The sequence below is a fragment of the Panthera pardus genome, unplaced genomic scaffold (genome assembly GCF_024362965.1).
Source record: "Panthera pardus isolate Hobbes unplaced genomic scaffold, ASM2436296v1 HiC_scaffold_12, whole genome shotgun sequence".
NCBI classification, from domain to species: domain Eukaryota; kingdom Metazoa; phylum Chordata; class Mammalia; order Carnivora; family Felidae; genus Panthera; species Panthera pardus.
In genome coordinates this window covers 26,246,078-26,272,747 of record NW_026526677.1, presented here as the reverse complement: position 1 = coordinate 26,272,747, position 26,670 = coordinate 26,246,078, and the positions used below count along the sequence as shown (strand labels likewise).

The window sequence follows — 26,670 nt, the reverse complement described above, 5'->3', positions numbered from 1 at the left end:
CCATTTGCTAGCCAACTGGGGGGAGGCAAGCTTTTACCCCACCCTCCAGATTAAATCAGCCACCCTTGCTAGAGGGTCTCACAGCACCCTGTGTCTTCCTTCCATGATTTCTTATTTCTCGGATTATATGACTGTGATTTCTTATTTCTCGGATTATATGACCAAGAGCAAGCACCAAGCCTGTTTCGCCCCCCTGTAGTGTTTCGGTCCTTTGCACGTAGTAAGCACTGTATTCATTTTTGTTGATGAATGAATGACAGGCAGGTAGAAAATCCATGAACTCACAACTCTTGATTGAATTAGGGATAGAAGAGATTTTATTGACTGATGTTCTGATATAGGAGGTGAATGTGGAAGGCCCATTAAGTTTTGAGTAGGTGACAAATCTGGCAGCAGAAAAAATCTGAAATCCCAAAGAACTGTAAAGATTCATATTCAGCCCCCACACACATAACTTCAGAGGACAATGTGTGTTATGCTGGAAAGGGGGGGGTGAAATAGCTCTATATTTTCTACTGGCCAGCTCAGCCTGGTCCCTTTCGATATATATATAGCCCCCCTACCCCACTCCATCCCAACACACACACATACACACACGCACGCACACACATGCAGATGGGCAATGTATAAAAAAAATCACTGCAAGCCTAGCACTTTGTCTCAGAAATTTATCCAGACACCTTCCACTTACACAATCCCATTGCTCCTTGCTCTCAGACTTTTTGGTTTTTCTAACCCAGGCCCCTATTTATTTCTGCCCACCCTTTCCTGTTGTCAACCCCACTCTGCAGATTTTTGAACTTATTTCTACATGCTGGGACCTCAGCCGCATTGAAAGACTTCTCTTCTCCTCTCCACCCCTTGTAAGGTTTCCCATAACTGGTTCCCAGACGTCCAATCTCCTCCTCCTCAAGAGCAGCTAAACAACAGCCATAACAGTGGCCATTATTTGACCAAGTGCAATGGGTCAGACAGCGTCTTCCATGCCGAGCTCACATACGCATCACACCAGTCCCATTTACAGAAGAGGCCACTGCAGAATAGAGATCGAGTGTCACACTCAAGGTCACAGCGTGCAAATTGACAGAGATGGAATTTGAGCTCAGGCTGGGTCTTCTAACCACTGCCTCTGTCTGCACAGTCAGCCTGAGAGGCCTGTCTAGAATTCCACTTCAACCCTTTCACTCCTGGAAACATCAACAGGAGTTTGAAATTTGCCGATGGGCAATAAGAAGCCAAATTATTCACCCCAGCATTTGAAACCCACCACCAACTGGCTTCGCCTGGACTGGCCTTGCCTTGGCTGGCCAACCTGACCTGTCACTGCAATAAAGGGCTCATGTTGGGCAATAATTGGTCCTTCTCCAGGCCATCCCTTTCCATGATTAAACCTATGCACTTGCCAAGTTCTTATATCCTACTTCCTTCCCATCCACCACTCCAAAGACTCAGTTGAAGTGCTAACTACCCTGTGAATGTCAAGTTAACTGGAAATGCTAGCCTGCTTGGATTGCCCCGTCATCTCAATTCCTGTTGGAGAGGATGTGAGAGAATACAGTGTGAGTCCACTACTCAGTTACTCTTGAAAAAGTCCTCTTGATGTGTAAGCCTGGCCACTCCTAAGGAAGGCAAGAGGCTTGCCTAAATCATATAGAGTTTACTTACATTTTATATATCATATACATTTTATCACATGATACACAAAATCTAAGTAAGTTCTATTTAGGCAAAACTCTTACTATACACATGGAAGCATATGTGGGCATATACATTTTTTTTTCAGTGACCTCCAGCCAAGGACCACCAGAAATACACCAATAGCTAAGCAAGTTGGATTTAACCGCTCTTTGACACAAAAGAGAGTGTACATCCTGGGAAACTGTAGGGTATCTCACCTAGATAGTATTAGAAAGAACTTACTGGATTTGGGCTTCTATTAGGTTACCTGGGAGAGGTTGCAAGGAAGTGGGACTTTATTCTAGCTCAGGTACTATCAGTAAGCGGAGGTCATTCTGTAATAGCGATCTCAATAAATCTTATCTAAAAGGAAAACTAGCCAAAGCTAAAACAGCAATTGGGAGAAGCAGCCAGTCACACACATGAGCTGGAGAGGGAGTAATTGGTGTTCTTGTGGTTTGTATGGTGACCCTGCTTTTGTCTGTTCATTGACAAGATAATGTGGTCTTGGTGTTTTGCTCCATCACAGTCACAGAATGATCTTGACTGCTGCTGGCATCCTGGGAAATTACTGACCTTCAACAAGAGAACACCATAGCCTAGCTGCGAGTGCCAGGCCAGCTCCTCAAGGCCTCGCCAATAGAACGTTCCACGCTGGGGGCGGCCTGTGCATAAAAGACAAAAAGAACTACTTCAAAACGAATCAGAACCAAACTGTTTTGGGTGAAGCAGGAGCCTTCTCGGGCTCCCCCCGAATGCATCCTGAATGGACAAACATTTGTCCAGCATTCATATCCCATAATTTGCAATGGCTTTTGTTCCGGGTCAACCTAGGGGAAGCTGGAACTATGCAAAATTCCCTTCCTTATGTGATTGCGGGTGGGCACAAGAGGAACTTCCATGGGATCTGAAGAGGGGAGTGGAGCAGTACCTCCCTGCTCTGAAAGCTGGTAGCACACCAGTCACTGTGATAGTTCACACTCAAGGTCACTGATCCACTGGCTCACCTTGCTGGGGGGTGAGGGGGACAGCACCCAGGCCCACCTTTGGAAATGCTCTTCAAGCTTCTCTGAGTGTCCTGGATCAGGTGTGCGTACAGCTACATGCTAAGGGTGTCAGGACGGCTGGGGACGGCAAGGGAAAACATGGGCTTCCCTTCATCCTTGGGGGTCTCAGCTTGTCCTTGCTCGGCCAACTTCCCAGCCGGCTTTCCTTCCCGACTGCTGGCCCTGTTGATTCCAGGTTCAACACCAGATGCCAAGGCAAGAGCCTCCCACAGACTTCCCTGCCAGTGCCCACAACTGTATGTTTTCATTACTATCCCCTATTCTATAAGACTCTTAGAAGTTCTGATTCTCTGATCAAAACCCCTGACTGATGGACCACTCCAGATTCCCAGCTGAGAAAGAGATCTCTCATCCTCACAGCCCCATGCTAGGATGTGAAGGCCATGTTATGAAGATATGGATGGCATTCCTATGGTGCCAGATGTGGCCAAGGGACAGGCTGGTGTCTGACTCTCTTGTCCAGACCTAGAGATTTCGGTCAGCATGGCAGAATGCTTGCAGCCCACGAGGGCAATGCCGGGACGGTAAGATCTTGGGGGTGGTGGAGAAATGGGCATGGGGCCCATTAACCAAGTATGCCAAGGCAGGGCTGCCAGGATTTCAGGCCCGTTTCAACTTCTGAGGGGATCAAAGTCATAGCTGAGATGACAGAAATGTGAACCAAGTCTGAATGAAGGAGCAAGGACGGAAAGGATGTCAAGAAAGTAGGGAACTGATGGTCTGGGGAGTGGTGTGGGGGGGGGGGGTCAGGACAGAGAGAACAAGTTATGCACATGGGCACCCATGTCGGATATGCCCACAGAGGCACAGATGCAGGCTCTATGGAGCTGTGCCCAGCTGGACAGCCTAGCCCCCGCCTCGTATTACAGGCAGCGAGCTATAAGCCATGTACTATGCTCAGCACTTTACACGGTATCTGACTTAATCATCACAGTCACCACAAAAGATGGATTTTATTATGTCAACCTAACAGTTGGGCAACTGAGGCAGCTATGTTAGGTGACTTGCTCCAGGTCACTTAGAAAAGAAGTTGAGAGGCAGGAAGTTGAATCTAGATTTCTTTGCTCAGACTCCCATTATACCTCTCAAAATCCAAGTTTTCTAGGCTTAGAAAAAAAAAAAAAAGAAAAAAGAAAACGAAAAAACCTTGGAGCAATTTGGTAACAATATCTGTCGAAGCCGATGCCGCAGCCCTAGTTAAGGTCTCAGATGATTACGGCATCGTGCCAGGCTCAGCTCCCCGGTTCCTGACCCACTGAGGCTAGGAGAGAATAACTATTGCTTGTTTTAACCACGAAACATTAGATGCTTGTTACTCAGAAGTTGATAACTAATACATTGCTCTTCGACTAAGCCATGAGAAAGGAGGTGGGTGTGGATTCTGGAAAGCCCCAGGAAAGTCCGACAAGATGATAAAGTACCAGAAACTGTCTCCTGGCTCAGGGAATTACGTAAAGACAGAGAGATAGTAGGCAGGTTGGGAGACAAGTGTATCCTAACCTCCTGTGTTGGGGCCCAAGAGCTGAAGGTCGAAGTTCTCTCCAGGAGGTTGAGAAAGAGTAATGTTCCTATTTGGGTCTATAGGAGATGAGTATCTTCTGGAGGTCCCTGTACCAACCCTGGGCTCTCAGCCCTCATGAAGTGTAGAAAAGACCGAGATATTCTCACAAAGGCCCCAAGGGTAGAAGGGGAGGTCACTGAGAGTCTGGCAGGATGGCTACCAGAGAAGGTTGTCGCTGTGGCAGTGAGGCCGAGGGATCCAAACCAGGGTCAAAAGGGAGTCACCCCCACGACTCAGGAGTACCATGTCAGGAGGGAGGGCTGCTGGGCCCCAGGGGAGCAGAGAGAACATGGCACAAGTTTCAGTGGTTACCGCTGTAGTACTCGAGGTCAATGTCAGCAGGAAGGCCAGGGATGGGAAGGACCCACCACACACACCCAAGAGCCAGCAGGGACTCCGGAGTCTCATTGTGCCCCAGTACTTGAAGGGTAGCTTCCACGGCACCCTCTTGGAGGAGAGGAGGCTGGCCAGGAGAGCAGGGAAGAAAGGATAAAAGAGAGCCCCCCACCCCCAACACACACAAAAGTGAAAGTTACTGAAAAGATCACTTCAGGGACTGAATTCATATTTTTTTCCTGCCGCTATCCGGTGAGAGCCAGGTAGCGTTTGAAAAGAAAATCAAGTCACTTCTGGAAAACAGTGGAGCTTCACTGTCTTGGCACATCTCAATCTAGTGTGAGTAAATAGGTGATTCCAGTTCAGATGCTATGAGAATACGTCATCAAGATGGACAGAAGTTCAAAGCAGAGTTTTGGGTTAGATCTTGGAGCATGAGAACCAGAGGGGACACTAGAAATCATCTAATCCCTGGTATTTTCCTCTGGTTGTGCCTTTTCTGACGGCCCCCATGTTGTTCCTCCTCCAGCCCATAACCCAGCAATTTCAGGGGCTGGTATTGAAAAGATGGCATTGGCTTTGCCGCACGCATTGTTTTGAAATTATGACTTGAGGATCTATTTTAAGGGGCTTCAAGCCATCAGAAGCATCATGCAGCAATGAGAGCCATAGCACAGCGGTTCTGTAGGTCAGAAGCCAACCCTCGTTTTATTAAAATATGGACAGGGGATTGAGGAAGAGAAGGACCACACTTTACGGTGGCAATGTACACAAAAGCCAGAGCCACGTCCAAGCTCCGCTGTCCCGGGCTGTCCCACAGGCGGCTCTTTGGAACGTGGTCTGGCAAGAGTCTTGGAAGAGACCTCATGAAACCCAGACTTCTTGGCCAATGCTGTCTCCGCCAGAGCTGGCCATGACATTCACACCACCATAGGGCAGGTGGGCAAAGCCACTGGGCTGGTGGAACGGGGACCACTTCTTTGCTATTCGCATAGTCTTTTTGGAGGAGACTCCGTCCTTGCAAAGCAGCCGTGGTGTCTTCCAAATGGTCTCAGCAGCCAGGAAGGCAGCGGTCTACCAAAAAGTGAGCTCTACTCACTCTCCACTGAGTTTCGATCTTGAAGTCAGAAGCCCTGGCCCAGCCGAATTCACAGGCAGAATCAAACTTCAGGTCCACACTGCCTCAGGCAACACACGTAGAGATGGACCCACGAAAAGCACCTCAATGGCGCCGAGGCTCATTTCATGTTTCTCTCGATCCAGTCTTTAAAAGGCAGTACCTTGCTGAAGGCCGTGTAGAGGCCGTGACTGCATGTTTTGTCATAGCTCCAGCTGACCAGCCCCACCAGATGCCAGCGTGGCTCGGGGGACGCCCGTCCCGGAAAGGACACAGCCGCGATGCCTCCCGTCTCCGCCGTGCAGATATCAGAAGGGGCAGCGGGGTCCCGGCTGGCACAGAACATGTTGTCCGTGATGCTCACGGGGATGCCGTGGTCCTCGTGCTGCTCCTCACACAGCAGCGAGTCCACCACCCTGACCACCCCTGAGCGCAGCGTGTCGTTCTTGAAGCCCGGGCTTCTGGCATCGGACAGGACGTTCCAGCCGGCCACGGTGATGCGGGACTCCTGGAAGGAGGTGCTGAGGTCCCGAGGGGCAGCGAGGCAGATGGGCTGGACGCGGGTGCTGACACGAGCCTTGTCCAGGAGCTTCAGGATGGCGATGTCCGTGTCCAGCAGGATGGGGTCGTAGTTGGGATGCAGGATGACTGCAGAAATCTACAAACACAAGAAATGGACAGTAGTGGTGAGCCACGAGCTGCACAGTGAACAAGAACAGGCAAGCCCTGGGGCCAAATAAAATTTGGAGAAAACGTCTTAGGGACACACGTAATTATTTGGAGACGCTTTGCTTAAGGGTTCCTGGGAAACATCAGCTCTCTTTCGGGGGCTGCAAAGTGAAAAGCCCACTGCTGCCTGGTAGGTGGGGTTAACTAAGTGGGGGCGGCAGACGGGGCTGCCGACAACAGTGTGGCACAACCCATCTAAAGCGGGTAGCAGCCACTTTGCTCCGGCTGACCACTGCCCGGCCGAAAGGGGGCAGCATTCTAACCTGGCCAGAGAACAGACTCCAGACCTTCATCTGAACCTCCTGATTTTTAAATGCTGGCACAGAACTGGCTTAAAAAAAAATGTATGTTAGCGCCATCCAAACACGAACCCCTCAAGGCGACCAGTTTGCAACCTCTGGGCCACCATACACATTCATCTGTAAGCCAGTAAGACAGAGCTCCACCCAGAATGCTCTACAAGACTTTTCCACAGTCTTTGCTGATTGTCCCAATCCTTGCTGATCATTCACTTTGATGGGAGCTTCTAGGAGCCTACGTCTGTGATATGCTCTAACATTTTTATGTTCGTGTTCTATTACTGCAACTACCTTTGGGCACATTTCCTCGGGGCTTCTCTTGTGTCAAACTAATCATAACATACTGGTCCGTCACTTCCAGTAGCCTGTGGACTCCTCAGGGCAAAAACCATGCCTCATATATCTATTCTTATGTATCAGTTCTGTATCTATTCCCTGTGAATGGCGTACTATGGGAGATCAACAACGAATGGATAGATGGATAAGATGGATAAATGGATGGATGGATGGATGGATGGATAGATAGATAGAGAGGGAGGTGGGTAGGTGGATGGAAGAGAGGAAGGGAGGGAAAGAGGCAAATAAAGACAGATGTATATTATAAATTGATCAGGAGTACCTTGGATAAAATCTTTCTATGTCCTCAAAGCCTACCTAGTACAGTGACCTAAACATAATGGGTGATTAACTTTTGATGATCTCCATGATAGATGATAGTTGTTACAATCTTATTTTGAAAACAAGGGGAGAAAAGACTCCCTAGTCTTTCTAGGTGCCCCTTTCTAGTATCTGTCTACGTGAAATATTGGGCACCTGCTACATGTCAGCCTCTGGCTGGGTGCTACAGTGCCAAGGTGTCGGCACAGGCACACCTGCTGCTCTCCTGGTGTGGAGTTTGCTGAGCCGAGGCCTAGTCTCCAGGGGACAGCTCTCTCTCACCCGCAAGCTCTGGATGGTCTTCTCCTCTCGGTCATCATCCCGGTAGAACTTCCCCAGGACGACTCTGAGGTCTGCTGTCTTGATCATGGTGACCCTCCCCAGGTCAGTTACGCAGTGGGCAGCCACCACCACGGTGCGCTCATTCACCAGGGCGCCGCTGCAGACCAGGAACCACGCGTCCTTGTGCAGGCTGCCACCGTGCACCCCGCTGGCCCTCCTGTAGATGGCCGCCTGCCACGGCCAGCGGATCCCCTGGGTCTTTGGAGCGGCGATGTTCTCAGTTTTCCCACAGACTATGGAGAAAGCATTGGCTCAGTGAGATAAACTCAGACTATCCCATCCAAAGGGGAATGTGTTACTCAGTCAAGAAAACACAAACCTGGAAAGGTAAGCACCGTGCACGTGATGACCACTAAGCATCTAAGCTGTTTTTCCTTTCCCACTAAAGAGTTACCAACCACCTTGTCATGGCTGGCTATAAAGTCTAGGGTGAAGATTGAAGGCTTTGGATCCCAGGCACTTAACTATCAATAGGACTTTGGGCAAATTGCCTAATCTCTTAAAGCCTCAGTCTTCTTGCCTACAAAATGGATACAGGAATCACACGTGTCTCACCCAATTCTTGAGGAGGCTGGATGATCATGTATGTAAACAGTTAGACTCAAAATATCAATGACTATCATTATAAACTTGACCACAAAGAATTAAGCCATACTGTTCTCCTTTGACAAAGAGGATGGGGAAGGTAGTTTACTATGTGCAAGACCCTATTCCAGAAACTTCCACATACTACTTCAGTAATCATCATCTTAGCCTTATGGGTAATTAAAAGCTCATCACCTAATTAGTAACAATTACTTACTCAATACCACTGGATGATGAGCATGAAAACGGGCTTAGACAGGATATCCAAGATGACATAATTAGAAGCCTTCTGGAATTGTTAAGTCCTTTCCCCACCTGTGTGTAATGACGGTTCTCTCCCTTTTATCCAAGGAAACATAAGAGAATTATTCAGAAGGAAGTATGCCCCCTCCAAAAAAATTCACCTAAGACCATTGGACGAGAAACCTTTCCCAAAAAGTCTTCAAGAGGGTTAAGGGCTTTTCACAAGTAACCATGGAAGATGTAAGGGGCTCCAGCCCCAGGACAAGCCTTGACTCACTAGGGATGCAGGACGGGGCACGTCCACTCCACTTCCCGGTCCTGAGGCATGTCCGGCGGCTGCTGCCCAGGCGACGGTAGAAGGGTGAGACACACTCGTACTGGAGCTGGGTGTGCAGGTGTTGGAACCCGGGGGGCAGATCTCCAAAGGGAAGGGCTGGCTTCTTGGTGGGGGCACCCTGCAGTTTCTGCTTGCTGAAGGACGCCGAGTAGAGCTGGTGTAACGGCGTCTCCCTGCATTGGGGCCCACGGGCCCAGAGAAAACAGGGTGAGAGACGGTCATGGCGGCCCCTATGGTATCCATGCCAGCCCCCCACGTAGATATTTGGTTAGAGCAGAAAACAAAAAGTCTATCTCATTCTCTCTATCCCTCCCGCTCACCTCCCCCACCCTCTCTTTCCTCTCTCTCTCTCTCTCTCTCACTCACACACACACACACACGCATGCACACACACGCTTCCCTTCTGCCACTGAGCAAATTCTCTTGCACACCTCAACCTTCATTCTGTTCATCCATTTCCATTTCTGGCATGCCTCCAGCTGCCTAGGATTTTAACCAAAGGATAGTATCTGGTGTAACAGCTGCGATCCAAGGGTACGTTATACGTGCACACAGAGAAAAATTAACTGTGAAATTAAACAGGAAAGGAAGTTCATTTGAATGAGAGAAATCCAGGCGTCTTTTTTCCTCCAAACATTATCATAATGGGGTAGCATTAGGAATTGACTTGAACTAAACTGTGTTGATACAGTAGTTTGATTTAGCAATCAGCATATATAATTAGTACACCTCAGAGAATCGAGCTTTCTCAGGGCACAATGATTGGCAGAAACACAGCGTACTGTGTGCACATGCGAAAAGGCCTTTCAAATCCACACTTGGAGCTAAAGCCCCCAGAGACCACTCAGGGGTTTTTGGGGGAGACGCACACACATTGGAGAGCTTGCGTTCATGGTGCATCAGTGCTAACGATCACTGAAAAGTTAGAATTCTTTTAGGAAACAATGTTTTCATCTCTGTTGAATGAATGGGGAGAGGAAGCCCAGAGAGGGGAGTGAGAGTACACAGAAGGGTACACGGGAAGCTAAGGTGGTACCCAAGGCAGCACCTGAGCAGTTATGGTTCCCAACCTGGTGTCTCCACTGGGCCATTTGATATCATCTGAAGAAATGTGTGTCATGTGTCTGCACAGCACTTCACTCAGAGCAAATATTCCACCCACACTGATTTCATTCAACAAATCTGGAGCCCAGTTTAGAACAAGGTCTGCAGTTCAAGGAGCTTCTGAATTGGCCAGCAAGCTCATCTTTTGGTCCATCTGTTGAAAGACTACACTGCCTTTGGGGGTTCTTGGGTGACTAGGCTGCTGGAGATATGTATATCCACTTTCCAGCAGCCTATCTTCCAGAAAGATCCTTAAAACCAAGTTTTAGGCTTGCTTTTTCATCTACATGAGCTACCGGGCACCTTGTCACCTAACCTCCCATTATAATCGCTTTAAAAATGCAAAGCCCCATAGTCTTTTTCAATGGCTCAGGGGCTGCTGACGTCTCCTTGGAAAGAACAGGTTTATCCCACTTAGCGGAGAGTCCAGCTCCAGGTAGGTCATAAAGATCAGGAAAGGGAGCGGAATTTGTATTCTACAGCCACTGTTCCCAAGGGAATGCCTTGCCTGAAAAGGGAAAGACAGAAATAGGAGATATCCGGAGGAAGGGTGAGAGACTGAGGAATATCCTGCTTTATGAAGATTTCAGGTCACTTGGCTGTGGCCAGTTCTGGTCGCTGGGATGCACTGTGACCAGTCCTAAAAGCAATAACTACCAGTGACAGGTGTTCATCCGGGCAAGTGTTCTGCTAAAGCCTTTGCGCAGGACTTAGTTAGAGCTTAGTGCATAAGGGAGCAAGCCCTGAAGACCCTGAAGACTGTGAAGATCCTGGATTTGCATCCTGGATCCGCATTTTGCAATGTGACTTGGAGCAAGTTAATTAATTTCTCTGAGCCTCGGTTTACCCATCCGTAATAACATTGGTAATAAAATCTATAATAAAATGGTAATAATGATAATCCCTACCTCAGAGGGCGTAACAAAGAGTAAATGCGCTAATGCATGGGAAGCGCTCAGAAGAGTAACTGGGCACATAGCATTCGATAAATGCTGCCTATCGGGGCTGCGTCTAATCTGTTCAGCAATCCCCAGAGACACACGTTATTATGATCGTCCTCATTTTTCAAAAGAGGCAACTAAAGGCTCAGCAAGTGTAGGAGCTTGCCCAAGAATACTAAATACAGCCCTAAAGAGAGACAGAAGCCGGTCTCAAGCCATTGTTTGTCAGTCCCATTCATTCAGTCCATGTTCGGGGTGGTTATGTTTTCTTGCGTGCCCCCTGTGTGGCAAGCATTGTTCTTGGCAGGAGAACCCGAGCATGAACAAGACACAAAATGTTCCTGTGCTTGTAAACTGTATTTACTTATTTTCGTGGGCTGGGGGCGGGTAGGGGGGGAGATAGAACTTGAACAAATAAAAAAATGGATGCGAGACGACAGGTGGGGATAGAAGCCAAGCCGAAGACAGAGTCACAGCAAATGCCAGAGAGTAGAGAAGTCGGCTCTGCGGTCTGGGTGGTAGGGACATTACTACCTTTATTTTATTTGCTTATTTACTTATTTATCTGGTTGGCTGTGGCTTAATTTTATATAAGGTGTAAAAAGAGAAAACATTAAACGGTACCACAACATAGTTGTCATTTCGGGGGGTTGCTATTTTCAAAAGCACAACCAGGGAAGGTCTCTCTGCCAGGTTAAAAAGCTGAGAGAGAGCTGAAGGAAGGGAGGCATGAAGCCTCACTGAAATCCAGTGGAAGCAGGGTCCAGACAGAGCTGTGAGGCTCTGAAGGCATCGTGCGTGGAGGGGTAGAGAGGACAAGCCAGGCAGCCCGTGTGGCCAGAGCGGAGGGTGAGGAGAAGAATGGCAGGAGATGAGATGAAACGGTGTTTCCTGCAAAATGAGGCGAGAAGTAGTAGAAATGGGCCTATTCCATCCCCACCGGTGGCCTCCACATCTGTCTTCCCTGGAGGAAGGCTGGGCGGGCAGATCTGAGGGCCCGCATCCCTCCTCGGGACTGATCGTTTGTCTCTAGTTCCTGGGTGCCACTGGCGTGCCTCCTCTGGTTGATTACTACAGAAAACATCTTCCTGAGTCTGGCAGGAGGGCCATCCCGGTAGAAGGTACCCTAGTAAACACAGAGCAATTTCACGAAGACTCGAGTATTAAAATCCAGTTCCTCACGGATCATCTTCAAGCCTCACTTCCCATCAACCACCTGCTTTCCCACGATCCAGTGAACCGTGTACACGTTCCAGCAGTTGCTACCTCTTGGCCAAAGGCAGCTGGCTTATCAGCCTCCCCCTAATAGGCCCTGTTCTTTCATGAGGAGTCAGCTCTGAGTGTCCCTAAGAAACCCCAGAGTGTCTTTGGCCAAACGCAAGGCGAGAAAAGGGGCGGGAGGGGAAAGCATGCATTTGCCTTTAAAGCAGAGCTCGGGTGTCTCCACCTCACCTTGACTGAACCTGCATTGGAAGAACTTTGCGTCTCACCAGGTCTGAGATCTTTGGTTCTCGGCAGGCTAGAACGAAGGAGACAACACTGCATAATCTCTTCCCATATTACCTGCTCCCATCATTCCGTTCAGATTCATCCCTGACCGCCCTTTCTGGACACCCCCAGGGGTCTCTGAGGGGAGGCATGCCGGCCAAGCTTGGACAGCTCCCTAGCGAAAGAGCTCGCCGCCTTCCATCTAAATTGACAAGCCCCTCCGAAGAAGCCACGTAGAGCACGCACCTCTGAAAAGCTGCTCTACCTAGGTGATGTGGAACCCTGGCAGTCAACACACTGGCACTCTCTGTTCACACGACAGCGTTAGTGACCTTGATGGAAAATGGAGTCAAGGTCAAAATGAAGGTTCTAACATAAAGCCCCACGCAGGGAACTACAAGGTTCTCCTTTAGGACCAGATGTCAGTGTCCACCATGGGGAAGTCTTGGGTAGCTGATTCCCTCATGTCCTTTCTCTGAAATTGAGGCTCCTGATGACCATTTAAGGACACCTCAAAGCCCAGCGTAATTTTGCTGAAGTGTCTCTTTCTTCACAAGTGAAAAGCAATCCTTCTCGTTCCACTTTCCCAATCAGGCAGCCAACATTCGTCTAATTAGCAAACTAGAGAACTTTGGTTGTTATTAATTCGTAAGAGAAGAGTTGACAAAAATCTCCAAGGACATATGTAACACCGTGTCCATACTTAATGAAATCAAGAATCAGAGTCTGTGCTGGTGGGGACGAAGGTCGCTTCTGGCTAAAGTCTAAAGTGATTTATTCCTTTCACAAACCAATTCTCTTTTATTTCTTTTCCCAGGAGTTGGGTTGTTGACAAACACCCAGAAGGGAAAGTGGAGGATTAAGGCAATTATCTGGATAATCTAGGCCAAGGACATGCTTTTCTTCCTAGGAAACAGCCAGATGATTGTGACATGCCCCTGAAATACAGGGGCTGTTGACCTGGTTCAGTAAGAAACTACCCACCCCCAGTGCCAAGGGGGAAGTTTCAGGCTTCTCTGTACAAGGTTCCATTTTTTTCTAGTCCCAAACCAACCTTTTCCATCTTCCTCCCAGATTCCCAGTTGGCCCCACTTTGAGTTCAGCATGATCCGTTCCCTCCTGCCTATACTTCCTTGTTTTCCTTTGTCTCATGATGGCAATATCTCTGCCAACGCTTCCCAGCTCCCCAGATTGGCTCTCCTCTGACTTGCGGTGTGCAGCTATCCCCATTTCAAGCAATATTGACCGTTCCCTTCTCTGAACATACATTGCTCATCTGTTTCCTCTAACTCTGCCTTGAATGCTCAAGGACTTGACATCTTGTTAAGATGTCTTTCACCATGTTAACATCTTTTTTTAATGTTTATTTGTTTAAAGAGAGACAGAGACAGCGCCAGCAGGGGAGGGGCAGAGAGAGGGAGAGAAAGACAGAATCCCAAGCAGGATCCGCGCTGCCAGCACAGAGCCCAATGAGGGGCTCGAACTCACAAACCATGAGATCATGACCTGAGCCGAAATCAAGAGCTGGACGCTTAACTGACTGAGCCACCCAGGTGTCCCCACTATGTTAACATCTTAAACTTACTGCCACATAGGCCGGCAGGACGGTGTGTCTATTTTGTTCTTTTGTTTCCTGTGTTGACTTTGTATTTCATGGACAGTAGATAAACACAGCTATATTGAAGCACACTGGTTGCCTCGATTTTGTTCTTGGGTCTGCATATCTAAATCAGTCCTGTCATCTTTCCTAAACTGCTCTGATAACTATCTTGATCACAGCAAGAAGCTGTGATTAGGATAAGCAGGTCCTCTGGAGGTCCAGAAAAGGAGCAAATGTTTTCAGAGATGGCTTCCCACCTGGGAGTTATGGACGGTTCCAGGGAGAACCTAAGAGGGAAAGGCATTTTCTTTTTTCAGAGGCTCACAAACACCCATGTATGGGAACTACCAAAAAGTCCGCAGCTCCGTCTGCTTCTGTGGCTCTCGCAAATACTTGTAGGTTACCTTTTATGCAGATTGGCTGTTTCCCCGACCACTCTCCATTCTGCTGGCAAGTTCTCTTCTCGTTGCCACTAAGAACGTAGGAGTTATTACAAAAGAAGGACACGACAGTGCCGATTTTCGCATAGTGCCCGTTGATAAGCCCAGGGCCACCTGCTATCTTCTTGTACCCATTGACTGGGCCCCCAGGGTCCGAGCAGTTTCTTTCTTCAAGGACTAAAAGAAGAAATAAAAGGGGGTGGGGGGAGGAGCTGTTAAAAGTGTGAAGTATTCCATTTTAGAACCAAATCTTTTCATGTTTCACTGAATTAAAAATGCAGTGAGGTGGGGCCTGCTAAGGATTGTACCCAGAGGAATCACCAAGAGAAAAACTCGTAATAGAAAATGCACGTGTTAGACATGTCTTCCCTTGAGAAGTATGTCTTCCCTTGAGAAGTATTTCATCCCGTGTATAAATAAATTTGACATCGCCACTGGCTCTCCTGTGATCTTGTTCATTTCCTTCTCAAACTGTGGGAGCTGGGCAGGCCTGGGCAAAATAAACATTGCACCTAGATTTTATGACCAGTACCCAGGGGTTATTGCTTTTCAGTGTTGTGCTGTCTCTTCCATTCCCTAAAGCTTGCGCAATTCAACAAGACCATTCAGTTTCCTATTTGTATTATACCCAGAATGTAGAACTTACTAGAAACAAAGCCTTATGTGTGAAATGAATTTAGATGCTATGTTTCATCTTCAGGAACCCAAGTGTGCTGAAAGTTATGGTGAAAAAATACTAGAAACTATATAGATTCAGAGATAAAACAAAGTTCCCCCGATCTCCAACTATATACTTTCTAACTAAATAAACACTTAATGTCCAGTCCAAAGGCATTTCTATTCTCTAACTCACATTGGACAGCAATGGAGAGCAGAAATGTCAACACCAGCTATAACACCAGTGTCCGAGCACTGAACAGGGTATCAGACAATTCCTGGAAAGATTCTATCAGGTAACATATTTTTCTCAAATGGATTATGGCACAAGGGTGAATACTGCTTGCGTAAGGACGCAGAGGGAGTCCCCTGAGGAATTCGACCTTTAATTACTGCACGTGGGCACCAATCGCTCCGTCAGCCTCCCTGGTCTCTTTTTAATCATTTCGTCTCAGACACAGTCTCATCCCTATGAAAGAGTCCCCATGCAATGTGATCATGCAACCGACATGCTTTTCTTCCCTTAACCGTCCCAATTACCTTTCAAGCAACCTGCTTGCCTGCCTCCAGGCAAGAAAAGAATCTCCATTCCATTCATATAGCACTTCTAAAATACTTGAGAAGTAAAAATGAGTAAATTTCCCTTTGTGCCAATTTGGCAGGGTTGCTAATATTAATCAAATTTCTGGTTTGTCTGCTTTAAGACTGCCCATAGACCATGTGGCAGATGATTTCAAGGATCTTCTGTATGCTTTTGGGCTACATACTAGGAGCAGTTTCCACAACGGGGAACTCCAAAACCCCACCTTAACTTAAGAAATGAACCTGAGAGAGCTTTCGCAACATGGCATATGGAGAGCAATGCACTTTTTGAAACTTCAAGCGGCCTTAGAAATCCCCAGTGCTTATATTCCCAGGAATGCCTCTATGATGTAGGAGGGAGAGGCAGAGAAAGCATTCCATATTGCTCCAGTGATGGGACTCCCTTCTTAGAGCGGAGATCACTTAATGCCCAGAACGTGTAGCCTGAACCTGAGCCTACAGTCTGCAATCATCTCAAAAAGGTATGGTGCGTCATACCTGCAAGTGTCAGAAAATGGAATTCACTGCCAACATAAAAATCAGGAGATTGCTCAGAGAAATCCATATTACTGATTTCTGAGCAAAATTCAGATCCGGAAACCCTGGGCCTGTGTTCCCACACGGCCACAATCAACTGGCGTTGAGAAGTGGCTTCTGCTTAATGGGGGCTGCATTCTTCATTTTGGTCACTGCCCCCGTTGCCTGGCCCTGGCAGGGGCTCCACTCTGTGGTTAGTTAGCTTATCAAAGGGCCATGCTTTGTGCAAAGGGCATGATTTGTGCAACACCAGGGCAGTTTCTTCTCCATTTTGAGTTTTGCTTCCTATAGCTCACAGCCAAGAAAAATTCTGGTGATACTTAAGACCAGTCCTGGAATACTGAAAGAAAATGAACTATAGTTGAATCACAGCAGTTTCAACAGCAGATAAGAAATCCCTTCTACCGTGAGCCTGATAGTTGGGTTTCTCCCCTTTTAGAAGTAAGGACTTCTGTGGTCCACCAGGCTCCTGCCCTGTGATTTCCTAATGGCAGCATCCTTGTGGATCATATTTCCAATTCCCCATTTAATGTGGGCTTAACCAGCAGGAATGCACTGGAAAGTTCTCAAGCCTTTGGAGGTAACAAAGCCTTGGGACAATTTAGGTTATCTGCCTTTCTCCCTGAGGAGGATTTAAAGGGAGACTCCAAGAGAAACTGAGTCAGGATATACAAACAGGTCTGCCCAAGGCTGAGGAGTTCTGCCATATTTCTAGAATTCTTAGATGCTACTCTTTTTTAAGTGACATGTCTGAATCAGGTCACATATATAATTTCATGTAGTATGTCTTTACTTCCAATTCTCAAAGAAGCTGTAATTAAATCAACAATGCACCTTAAACTTGATGAGATCTTATAACAGAGAACTATTATTTGATTTTAAGTTATTGCTCATGAATGGTCGGCAGGATGGAGCTTCCTAGTGCTGAATGATGCTTCCGAGTTAGGTCCAATGAACCCTATATGGCTGGGGCACCCGGCTGGCTCAGTCAATGGAGCATGCGACTCTTGATCTCAGGATTATAAGTTCGAGCCCCAAGTTGGGTGTAGAGATTACTTAAAAATTCAATCTTAGGAAAAAAAACTCGATGGCTAAAATTCAAGAGAAATACAGGCAATAGAAACAGATTTTGGAAGGATTCAGATGTGTAGTTTTAGGACACCACTTGAAAATAAATATGCTCAATGTGCTCAAGGAAATAAAACAGAAAATTGAGAACCTCAGTAGAAGACTGGAAACCTGAGAAACTAACCAAAGGAGAAAGGTAGAACAGAAAAGTTACAGTGACAGAAATTTAAAGCTTAATTTAAATGAAGTGAGTTTAATAGCAAGTCAGATACAGCTTATGTGTATTAATAAACTGAAATATAACTCGCAAGAAAAAATTCAGGGTGAAGCCCAAGAGACAAAAAAAGTGAAAATGTACAGGAACATGTAAGAATACAGAGAAGGTTAACAAATACATGTACCTAGCATCTCAGTATATAGAGATAATGGCTGAAAAAGACTGATAAAAGACAATCAACCTACAGATTCACAAAGTCCCAAGATGGATACATATGAAGAAAACCAGGCACAGACCTATTACACAAAACTGTTAAAAACCAAAATCAAAGAAAAAATTTTAAGCAGCCAAAGGGGTAAAAAAAAAAAAAATACAGATGGGAAAAACATACTTTAAAATAATTATAGTCATTCTCTGGCTTGTAACATCAAAAAGGATTTTTGCCTCTTTATCATTTTTTCCCCATGTTTGACAATCAGAAACTGTAGCCATAAAAGTTTGGTGTTTATTATTTTTGTGGTCATTCGTTATTTTTATTTTTTAAAATAGCAGGCAAAATGGTTTGGGTCCTCCCTGCTCAGCCTATAAACCTAGCATGAACTGGGCCATGCATTGTTTTATGTTCCCATACTCTCTCCCCTCCCTGTAAATCTCATTACCATCTTGCATAATCACAGAATAATCCAACCTACTGTGAGCTCAGATTTAAATGAGCTTTGTCACTAGAGTCTGGGGGGAAAAGAAGGGCCTCCAGAATCAGACAGATATAGGTTGAAATAATTATTTGGGTCCCCAGTGTCCAGAATAAGTACACCAGAGGTCCTCAATTAATATTTGTTAGTAGGTGGAGGGGATAAAGGGTAAAATTTATTCATTCTTCCATTTAATGAACTAGGGTGTGGGAAAATGACATAATTTTCCAAACCTTGCTTTTTTTGGCCTGAAAAATGGGATAATAGCACTTATCTGGCTGGGCTTGTTTTGAGGAGTAATTTCTATAACACATAGTTTCCTTTTCTCCTGTTTGCCTTTATTTACAAAGTAGGCAACTTCTAAAACTCAATTCCCCAAATTCATACACTTTAAAGAAAACCCACGAGGAAATCTAAAGACCTATTATTGGGTCTATTTGAATGTAAAACAATATGCCACTCTATTGTCTAGCTTCTTGGTAATGTCTATGCATGATGCGCTGGAGACCTGGGTCCAGGATGTCGACTCCGACTTCTGGGTATCAGCCGTGGTCTCTGTCTCATCTCTTTTAATCAAGCATCATGAAGCCTCAGAATTGTATTCTTGTCTCAAACATCCAGTGGGCATCCTTTCCTTTTCCCTCTCATTTATTTCCTATCCTATCCAAAGCTGTACACTCTCCTAGGATGCTTTTGAAGAGAATTCTAGGACTTCCTCCACCCATCCTTTTCTCTCCCAGTTTAGACATCTACCTGTTGGGTCTATAGACCATCTGCATCTCATTAGAGCACCTCCCCAGGGTTACATTTCAAAAACTATCTCTTCACTTCACCTGTGGGTTCTCTTTTTAGAATCCTTTGTATCTCCCCGTTGAACAGATCCATGATTCTTTTCTATTTGATTTTTCAAGGGCTTTGTGCTTCCTTTCTCCTCAGTGGGATGGACGTTTCCACACAAAGCCAAATGAGAATGTAAAACATCTGAATCCCTGGCCTGAAGAAGCACCAAGCTTCTGCTTTGCTAAGTAATATACTCCACGATTAATAATAAATAGCACATCTCCCTGTTACTTTTGGGACTCAGTCTGGGGATGCTAAACACGTTAAGTTTAGCATGACCTTACCTGCCATTTCATGAACAAAAAACAGTATCTCGAGGTGCATTGCTGTTTCAGACAAACATTTAAAGAAAGACTCTCTAACCTTGTTTTCTTGTTTTCTCAGGGCAACAGTACAAGGTGGTTCGCGGTGATGCCACTTTATGAAGGACACGTGATGGTTTTGAGATGGCTCTTGTAATGAAGTCTATCAGTGCCCCACCCAGGTCCCCTCATCCCCTTTTACCAGCTCAGCTTCCACATGTGCGCTTTACTGCTGAGAGCTGACACCTGCCACCTTCAGAGGACTGCCCTGGGCACAGGCACGGGCACCATCTTGCCCATATGAAAAGCTGAAAAATGCCTAGACTTTGGTCCCCTCATGCCCACCCCAGGGTTGCCTATAGACAATGACTGCTAGGTGTATAAACACAAAAGCTCAACTCCTATTCCTCAAGGCATCATTTATACTCCCCAGCACCCCCACAGAATCGGACTGAGTCTGGGAGTTCAGGTGAAATCACTCTTGCTTGGTTTCCTCCTCTTTCCCATCTCGCTTCCCCAACTCCCCTACTGGTTGATCCTGGGATCAACTGGTTGATCCCTTACCTCCTTTAATAAATCATTTGGACGCAAATGCTTAGCTCAATGACTGGCTTGGGAAAAAGTTACCAAGGACAGGTCTGCTATTTTCTTAGCTCTGGGCTTTAGGGCCCCTCATGCCTCCCCACGGTGGCACTCCCGGGAGGTGACAAGACCCCAGAGCGGCGGTCATCTCAGCCCTGGGCATGAAGCTCTGCATGCCTTTCAGCACTCCTGGGAGATCTTGGGGAGGATGATTGTCATCTAGAGAGGCCAGCTCTAGTCAGAGGGGCCTCCAGCCTCCACAGATCCTCTAGCGGCCGGCCAGCCCCATGTCAGCAGAGGTGTTTGACCTGAAGGGATCAGGTGCTCTGAGACAAGAGGCTTCCTCGCGAGCTAAACAGCGTGGACCCAGAATCCACGTGAAGATTCTCCCTGATGATTTGGTGCTGTCTTTGTAAAGCCAGCAACTTGTTTACCCCCCAAAGGTACAGACAAGGCCCCAACAATGCCAGACTGAATTTCTCACAAGTCTGAATGATGAGTCTTAGACTTGGCTTTAGGTTGACCTAAAGCAAATAAAGTTACGGCTTTCTCTCCCCTGATTGATACACTAAGATTCGTACTCGACAGAAGGTAGCTGAGGTGACCAGGTCCAGAAGCTCTACAGGAAATGGACATGATGATGGAGATATCAGAGAGCATGTCAAGATAATGTGGAGACATTTTTAGGAATGGGGGCTCTTCAGTACACACAAGTAACACCAATTTTTTTGTGTTCTCTGCTCAATTATATTGAATATGACAAAGTCCATACTCTTCATCCCTAATTTAGGAAGTGGAACCACCTCCCCATCCCCCTAATAATCACAAAACTCGGGAGTGGGGGCAGTTCCCAGCTGTGACAAACAAACAAACAAACAAACAAACAAACAAAAACCCAGACCTCTTCTTCCATTATATCAGTATCCACCAGTATATCCTTGCCCACAAAAATAATCTTTTCATGAATAAGGCCAGAATTTCAATATGATATACCAAACACCCACGAATATTTGTCTTTTCCTTTTGCTTTGTTCTTGAAGTTACAAGTTCAAATTTGAAGACAAGATCTATCAAAAAACCCCTAGGAACCAGAGAATCCAATCACTGCTTTGCCTTTTAGAAGCCCAGCATGCCTCTCTGTAGAGAAAGACGTGGGGGAGTGCTGAGCTCTATTGATTTCATGGACTAATTTTCTTGCATCACATATTGAATGAGTGCTTCCTCTGTGCCCAGGAGAATAAGGCACTGGAAGATGTTTTCCTACATCTTTAATACGGAAACGTTTTCATTTAAACCCAGAAATAGAAGTGATGTCAGTTAAGGCTTATTGTACTAAAGTACTTGAGGTACCTGAAGGTTCTCCTGGGCCTCACTTAGTACTTGTTAGAAATGGTTTGGGGACTTCCTTCCAACTACCTATTCCCCAGGTCAGATTTTTACCAAACAAAATATTCAGAGGAATATATATAACTTCGCTTCTAAAATTACAGAAGAATGTAGGGTCCTGACCAAGGAATAAAACAAAGGTAATCACAGGGGCCTTAAATGAATTTGAATGCGTTGTGGGGTCTCAGCAAACACTAACCGACCCCAGCAGTTGACTATAGTCTGAGTTGCAACAAAGATTTCATCAGGCACCGTTGATTGAACTGGGTTGATAGCCCTTAGCCTGCTGTGTCACCTGAAAGAAAACTTGTAAATCCAGACAGAGAACCCGGGGGAGGTGGAACCGGGTTCTAATTCAGATGCTTCTGCTAAGAATAACCACTGGGGACTTGTTGGAATGTCTTAGCACATTTGTGCTCCCCTTGGGTTACTAGGCAGAGCTGTTGACACAGAGATCACCATTTAACCAGGGCACACGTTGAAGTTAGTGTAGTATGACCAGTTAATCAAGGGCACAATAACCAAAGATAAGACCATTAGTGAAGGCCCAATGACGTTTCCTGAGGGTGGGACCACTCACTTTCTAGCCCCTGTCTGGAAATGCTAGGTGGCAAAGTTTGCTCAAATCCTTCAGAAGATTTCAAGTCCTTTGGGAGGTACTATAGGCTATCACCACTGGAGTCTCCACTCACTTTCACCACCCCACCGAATAAAGGACGGGGCTGGCTCTTATGCACAGAGAATGTGTGTGCATGCACACACACAAACGTGAGACAAAGAGAGAGAGAGAGATCAATTCTTGGGTCTAACACTGGATCTTTTAAAATCAACCATACTTTCACTCTTATGTGGATCCTGAGAAACATAACAGAAACCCATGGGGGAGGGGAAGGAAAAAAAAAAAAAAAAGAGGTTAGAGTGGGAGAGAGCCAAAGCATTAGAGACTGTTAAAAACTGAGAACAAACTGAGGGTTGATGGGGGGTGGGAGGGAGGGCAGGGTGGGTGATGGGTATTGAGGAGGGCACCTTTTGGGATGAGCACTGGGTGTTGTATGGAAACCAATTTGACAGTAAATTTCATATATTAAAAAATAAAATAAATAAATAAATAAATAAATAAATAAATAAATAAATAAAATCAACCATACAATCATATTTTGAGCATCCTTCAGACAGTGCAATCCTGAAATACACATTATTCAGCACTGATGGAAGGCTTACCTAATATTTTAAAGAAACAATCAAATGCTAATCTAGCTGACCTGAGCTCCAGCCCTCTATTAAGTTAGCTTCTCAAATAAATATTTTCATGAGGTACTTTCAGTTGGGTCCCTCCAGAAGCAGACTGCGAGGAAGAGATTTGAGTGCAGGTAGTTTATTTAGGTGGTGATCCCGGGAAGGACCAATGGTAGTGTAGGGGAAGTGAGACAGGGAAGTTCACGTTACCAAGAAAGCTACTACTGGGGACAACTGAGGCTCAATGCCTTTGGCAAATTCTGAGAGACAGTGAGGAACCTACCTCAGAATTATTCTACAGAAGGAGTAAGAGGTATGAGTAATTACCTACCAAACGCAATCAATCATTTGTTGAAGGATGATGAGATAAACATTAATTCCTCCGCACCTCCAGTCTGCCCATATATATGAGTCAGTGGGCTTTGGAAGCCCAAGAAAACCCTGAGGCACAGTGGCAGGAGCCTGGGATTGGAAGCCAGTGGGTCAGTATACACAGTGATGGTGTAAACATAATAAGTCCAGCTACCTCTTTTTTCAGGAGATGTGGATGGATTTAGCTTTTAGAAATATTTGGTGTAAAAAAAAGATTAGATTTCTGTTATTTACAAAACTGAAGTGGAAAACATTTCCCCAGCACCCATCTTTAGATAAGCAGCAAAAGGGAGTAGGGGTTGTAACAGGATGGGTGATATTTGCATCTCCCAATGAACTTGTGTCCACTTTCACTTGATATACAATTAGAGCCGTACCATCTAAGGCATTTCCCTTTTTGCCTTTGCTGCCAGAACACTCAGAATCAGAGACATCTGCAGCTGCATTTCACCTAATGCAAACGTGGAAGCTGCATTTAACTCCCTCATCTGATCTAGTGTTCTCTTTCACTTGTTCTTGCCCTGCTTCTAAATCACTTGGATTCCTTCTAATTACTATTATTCACATCCTCCTGGCTTTCAGCAACGGTTTGATGTCATTTACAAAACTGCACATCAAAAAGCATACGTTTCTTTTGTCGAATTGTATATGAATGAACTAGTTATGGCAGCCAGATAGCCGCGCGAGGAAAAAACTAAACCGGGGTACTATTTTGTCTCTTTAAATAGGAGCTGAGTTTCAGAGCTGGGAGATTATCTGAGAATTTCAGCAAAGAAAACAGATCCAAAGTCAACACAATTCGTGACCCCAGCACCTGGCTGATGTTGGGGGCTGGGTGGTGGAAGCTGTTGGTCTCAATTCTTAGCATACCCTTGGTACCCGCCCATTCTCACGTGTCACCAAAATCAAGGAAACAGTTTGTGACAGAATTTACATTCTGTTTGGAAAAGGCATTAACTTTCCCACTGGGGCTTTGCTCATCCTGGAAACCTGAATGAACATAAGACCAACGCCTAGAGATAACCACCGGATGGACTCTGGTCTCCTCTCTTCCTGTTCAGCTTATATTTGAGTTTAGTGCCTTTGGACCGAACCAATTATCTTTTACCTCCACAAAAGTCTTCCCCAAACAGGCATAATGACACCCACCGGCGATGTAATTCCCACTACAAACCCTTTTTTATCTCTTTCCAGCCAATGGTATTCTGTCCCCCTGATGCTTTCCAGCCCTCTGCGGGTGTGAATGAGACAGTATCCATGTGAAATTATGCTTGGATTGCACACACTGCTGTTTATTCATCCGGCAGCAATTTGGAGGCTGAGGCTTACAATTAGCTATTTGATCTTAATCAGTATTGTCCTTGGCCCCTGGTACACTGTGTCTTTCGGATACCATTTTTCCGGTGTTTGGATGGCCTATTTACTTAGCTGACACTGCCTGTGTCTAAGAGACAGGTCGGCTTTGAAAGATGTTCAGAAAGTACTAGTCATTTTACTTTTGTTCAAAATCAACCTGACACACACTTATTTGGTAGAGTAACTGGGTAACCTACGTCACTGGTAGAAACTTAGCTGCCCTCTACCTAGTGGACCTGCTTGGTGATAGTCTTCTAGGGGCCTCCCCAAATCTCAGGCTTCTGAGTCAGCTGCTGGGTTTGTGGTAGAAGGTGGGTCCTAATGCTAAACTCCCAGGGAAAATGTCTCCCAGCAGTATTGATTGTCAACTTTTCAACATATAAGAAACGCTCACCATGAAAATGGCCCAGGCTAGGCAATTCGGTTCTGTTTAGCCTTGGGGATGAAGAGAACGACCTTGCAGAAGAGTCCTAAGAGACTCTGCCCACTTACTAATTCTCATCGCCACCATCACCATCACCAAAGGCCTTACTAGAGGAAGCTGTGACCGGGAACTGTGTGGCATGGGATGTTCTCCTCTGCACTTGAGAAAGGCTAAGATTAGTTCTGCTAAATAGAAGGGAAAAAACATACGGTATAGCCCTGTCCAAGCTCCTGAGTGCCTAGAGCGTAACAGACGCTCAAAAATGTTCGGCTACATGAATATATAAAGTGGCGTGGATAATAGTGCCCACCCCATGGAGATGTTGAGACAATGGAATGAGACAACGTCACATAAAGCACAGAGTCTGGCCTGTGCCGAGGACACAAATAAGAGCAACTACCTTTGTCGTTTTTCGTATTTGGAGGCCAGTGACAAGGTCTTACATTTTGCAGAGAGGAAGCTTTCATCTTCTGAAGCAGGGTGAGGGACAAGTGCTGATATCCCACAAGGCAGGAGCCTGTAGAGAAAAGTGGGGCCCCCCTCTAGCCTCTGTCAGGGGGCTGGGGTCAGTCTCAGGGTCCAGGAAGGCAGGGATATTTGTTCCCACCAGAAGCTCATTCTGCTTTGCTCTCATGCTCTTCTACTCTTTGCCTCCTCCAGTGCCTTCCCTCAGTGGCACACAGCCCGTCCCCGCTCTAATGGATTGCCTCTTCACCCCTTCAGACCCAAAATCAAATCTGCCTCCCGCGATAAGTCCTGCGTCAGTGACCTCATCTGCCGAAGCAAAAGCCAAGAGGGCCCCGTCAGGGGCAGGCGAATGGAAGCAAATTCTTAGTAAACCAGTGGTGGGTCTGGCCCTCCCCACACTGATGGGTGCTCCATCCCAAGCTCTTAGAGACAGTCAGACTGGAAAGTTGACCATGTGGCCTCACTTGTCCTCTTGTTACTTGCTAGAATGCTGTCCATAAGGAGAGGGATTGCTGACTCGCAAAATATATCCCCTGTATGCCGACCACAAAGCATCTTACCCCGAATGGGATATGGCAACACTCTGGCTAAGAGGCTGGAGGCCCGCAGAGCCCACCAGAGTTGATGCTAAAGCGTCATGTCGTCTATGTAGACTCAGGTTCGCCCAACAAGGAATGATCCAAACGAAAAGGAAACTTCCTCCTGAATTATTAAACAAACAAATACCTTGATGACTACATAAAGGCAGTTTCTATTGTGTTCAGTTATAGCTTTTGCTTTTCAGATCTTAATCTAAACGGGATGGCATCCCTCTAAATACACCAAGAAGGATGTCAGAGATTCATCTCCATGTTAGGGACAGAAGTGGACGGGAGGCACAGGTGTAAGGAAGTGTATGAGGAGTTAGCAGTCCACTAGCTGATGGTCTTCTTGGGGCCCCTGAAATCTCTGAAGGCTCTGGGCCATCAAGTGCTTGTGGGTAACAACTATGGATTTCCCCAGGACTCTTCATGGAATTATCCTTCTGCTTCTCATACCATCTCAAGCCAGACTGCTCGTTCTCTTTATTGCTTTGTCCCTGTAATGAAACATATAAGGGATGCCCTGGGGCAGCAGTCTCCTATATGACCACCAGGGGACTGACATAGGGCCCGCCACATGTGAAGTGAGTGACTTCTGAAAATCCCCATAAGAAAAAGGGAGGTTGACCAGATAACACTGATGCTTGGGCAACTTGCCCTGGAGTTTCCAAATCCAGTTCCTCCCGGGGCATTACTCCATCCATCACTTCTCAAAGCCCCCACTCTGAGCTTCCCTGGTTACAAAGGCTCCTTATCCCTCATGCCCAGTGTGGGTGTCTTCTCCTGGGATCTAGGATGCCTCCATGACAATGACACTGGAAGTGTCTACTTGCCCTGATAAAACCAG

General features: G+C 46.3%; 1 protein-coding gene across 4 annotated transcripts in view; it reads right to left on the bottom strand.

Moving 5' to 3' along the window:
- Positions 1–299: 299 nt before the first annotated feature.
- PAMR1 (peptidase domain containing associated with muscle regeneration 1) overlaps positions 300–26,670 on the bottom strand; it is a 164,355-nt gene continuing 137,984 nt past the window's right edge. For 3 of the 4 annotated variants that reach the window (XM_053899834.1, XM_053899833.1, XM_019470114.2), the window contains 5 exons: positions 14,488–14,700; positions 12,448–12,514; positions 8,891–9,123; positions 7,726–8,018; positions 300–6,416 (listed from right to left, as the gene is read on the bottom strand). In XM_053899834.1, coding sequence (XP_053755809.1) covers positions 5,880–6,416; positions 7,726–8,018; positions 8,891–9,123; positions 12,448–12,514; positions 14,488–14,700 — 1,343 coding nt within the window. In that variant the 3' untranslated portion in view covers positions 300–5,879. The remainder of the gene's footprint in view (positions 6,417–7,725; positions 8,019–8,890; positions 9,124–12,447; positions 12,515–14,487; positions 14,701–26,670) is intronic. The other variant, XR_002086060.2, reaches the window with a different exon arrangement.